This window comes from Solanum tuberosum, unplaced genomic scaffold, assembly GCF_000226075.1.
Source record: "Solanum tuberosum cultivar DM 1-3 516 R44 unplaced genomic scaffold, SolTub_3.0 scf00659, whole genome shotgun sequence".
NCBI lineage: Eukaryota > Viridiplantae > Streptophyta > Magnoliopsida > Solanales > Solanaceae > Solanum > Solanum tuberosum.
The window spans coordinates 171,937-173,351 of record NW_006239569.1 but is presented as its reverse complement, the minus strand read 5'-3'; the positions used below and the strand labels follow the sequence as shown (position 1 = coordinate 173,351).

At 35.4% G+C, this 1,415-nt stretch overlaps 1 protein-coding gene across 1 annotated transcript; it reads left to right on the top strand.

Annotated features, from left to right (window-relative positions):
- The first annotated feature begins 664 nt into the window (after nucleotides 1-664).
- On the top strand, nucleotides 665-1,174 carry LOC107058795 (uncharacterized). The gene has a single exon (XM_015304958.1). The coding sequence runs from the start codon at nucleotides 665-667 to the stop codon at nucleotides 1,172-1,174; it is 510 nt and encodes a 169-aa protein (XP_015160444.1).
- Nucleotides 1,175-1,415: the final 241 nt, after the last annotated feature.

The window sequence follows — 1,415 nt, the reverse complement described above, 5'->3', positions numbered from 1 at the left end:
TAGACAGGGCTATGGTTAATGATAAATGGTTAGAGGTTATGCCTCAAACCACTATTGAGAATTTATCATCTGTTGGTTCTGATCATACTCCCCTGTTGATGGAAATGATTAGGGGTAATGAGAGTCATATTAAATATTTCAAGTTCTTACGTTTTTGGGTTGAAAATGTCACCTTTATGAAAATAGTTCAACAATGCTGGGAAAAAGAAGTGTCTGGTAATCCAATGTGGAGATTACATCAGAAAATAAAAAGAGTTTCAGCCACACTTAGTAATTGGTCTAAACAAGAATATGGAGATATCTTTACTAAGGTAAGGGAGTTTGAAGATAATTTCAGGAAATCTGAGGAGGAACTTATGACTAACAACACTGAAGCTTTCAAGTAAACTTTACATCAGAGGAATGCAACTTACATTAGGTATTTGAAAATGGAGGAATCTATCCTTAAACAAAATACACAACTTCAATGGTTTAAGGATGGAGACGTCAATACCAAATACTTTCATGCTTTGTGAGAGGTAGAAGAAAGAGGTTATTTCTGCATAAGATTTGTACTGAAAATGAGGTGTGGGTGCAAGGTGAGGAACAAATAGCTCAGACAGCTTGTGATTATTATCAACAAATATTCACTGGACAGAATGAGATGATGCAAGTAATGCCTACTATGGAGGAACTCAGACAAGTAGTGTTTACTATGAATCGAGATTCAGCAGCAGGTCCTGATGGTATAGGGGGTAAATTTTATCAAGCTTGTTGGATTATCATTAAACAAGATTTGCTGGCAGCTGTACAATCTTTCTTTTGTGGTAACACTATGCCTAAGTTCTTGATTCATGCATGTTTGGTTTTGCTTCCTAAAACTAAGCAGCCTATCAGATTCAGAGATATCCTACCTATCAGCCTTAGTAATTTTACTAATAAGATAATTTCCAAATTATTGAGCATGAGACTGGCTACTGTTTTTCCCTTATTATTATCGGATAATCAGTCAGGCTTTGTTCGAGGTAGAAGCATTACAGAAAGTATAATTCTTGCTCAGGAGATTACTCATGGTATTAAAAAACCTCAGATTGGAAATAATGTTGTTATCAAACTTGATATGGCCAAGGCATATGATAGAGTGTCTTGGTCATTCATATGTTTGGTACTAAGGATATTTGGTTTTGGGGAGTAACTTATTGACTTAGTATGGTATGAGTAAAAATTGGTATTCTATTATCATAAATGGTCATAGACATGGTTTCTTTCACTCCACTAGAGGACTTAAGCAAGGTGACCCATTGTCCCCCGCCCTATTTATTTTTGGAGCAGAGGTATTATCAAGATTGCTTAATTCTTTGCATCAGATTCCAAGTTATAAAGGCTTTTTTATGGAACCTAAAGGACCTTAGATCAATCACTTAAGTTTTGCAGAT

What these genes read in the sequence shown, in the direction of transcription:
- LOC107058795 (XM_015304958.1), top strand. Translation starts at nt 665, where the DNA reads ATGGAGGAACTCAGACAAGTAGTGTTTACTATGAATCGAGATTCAGCA.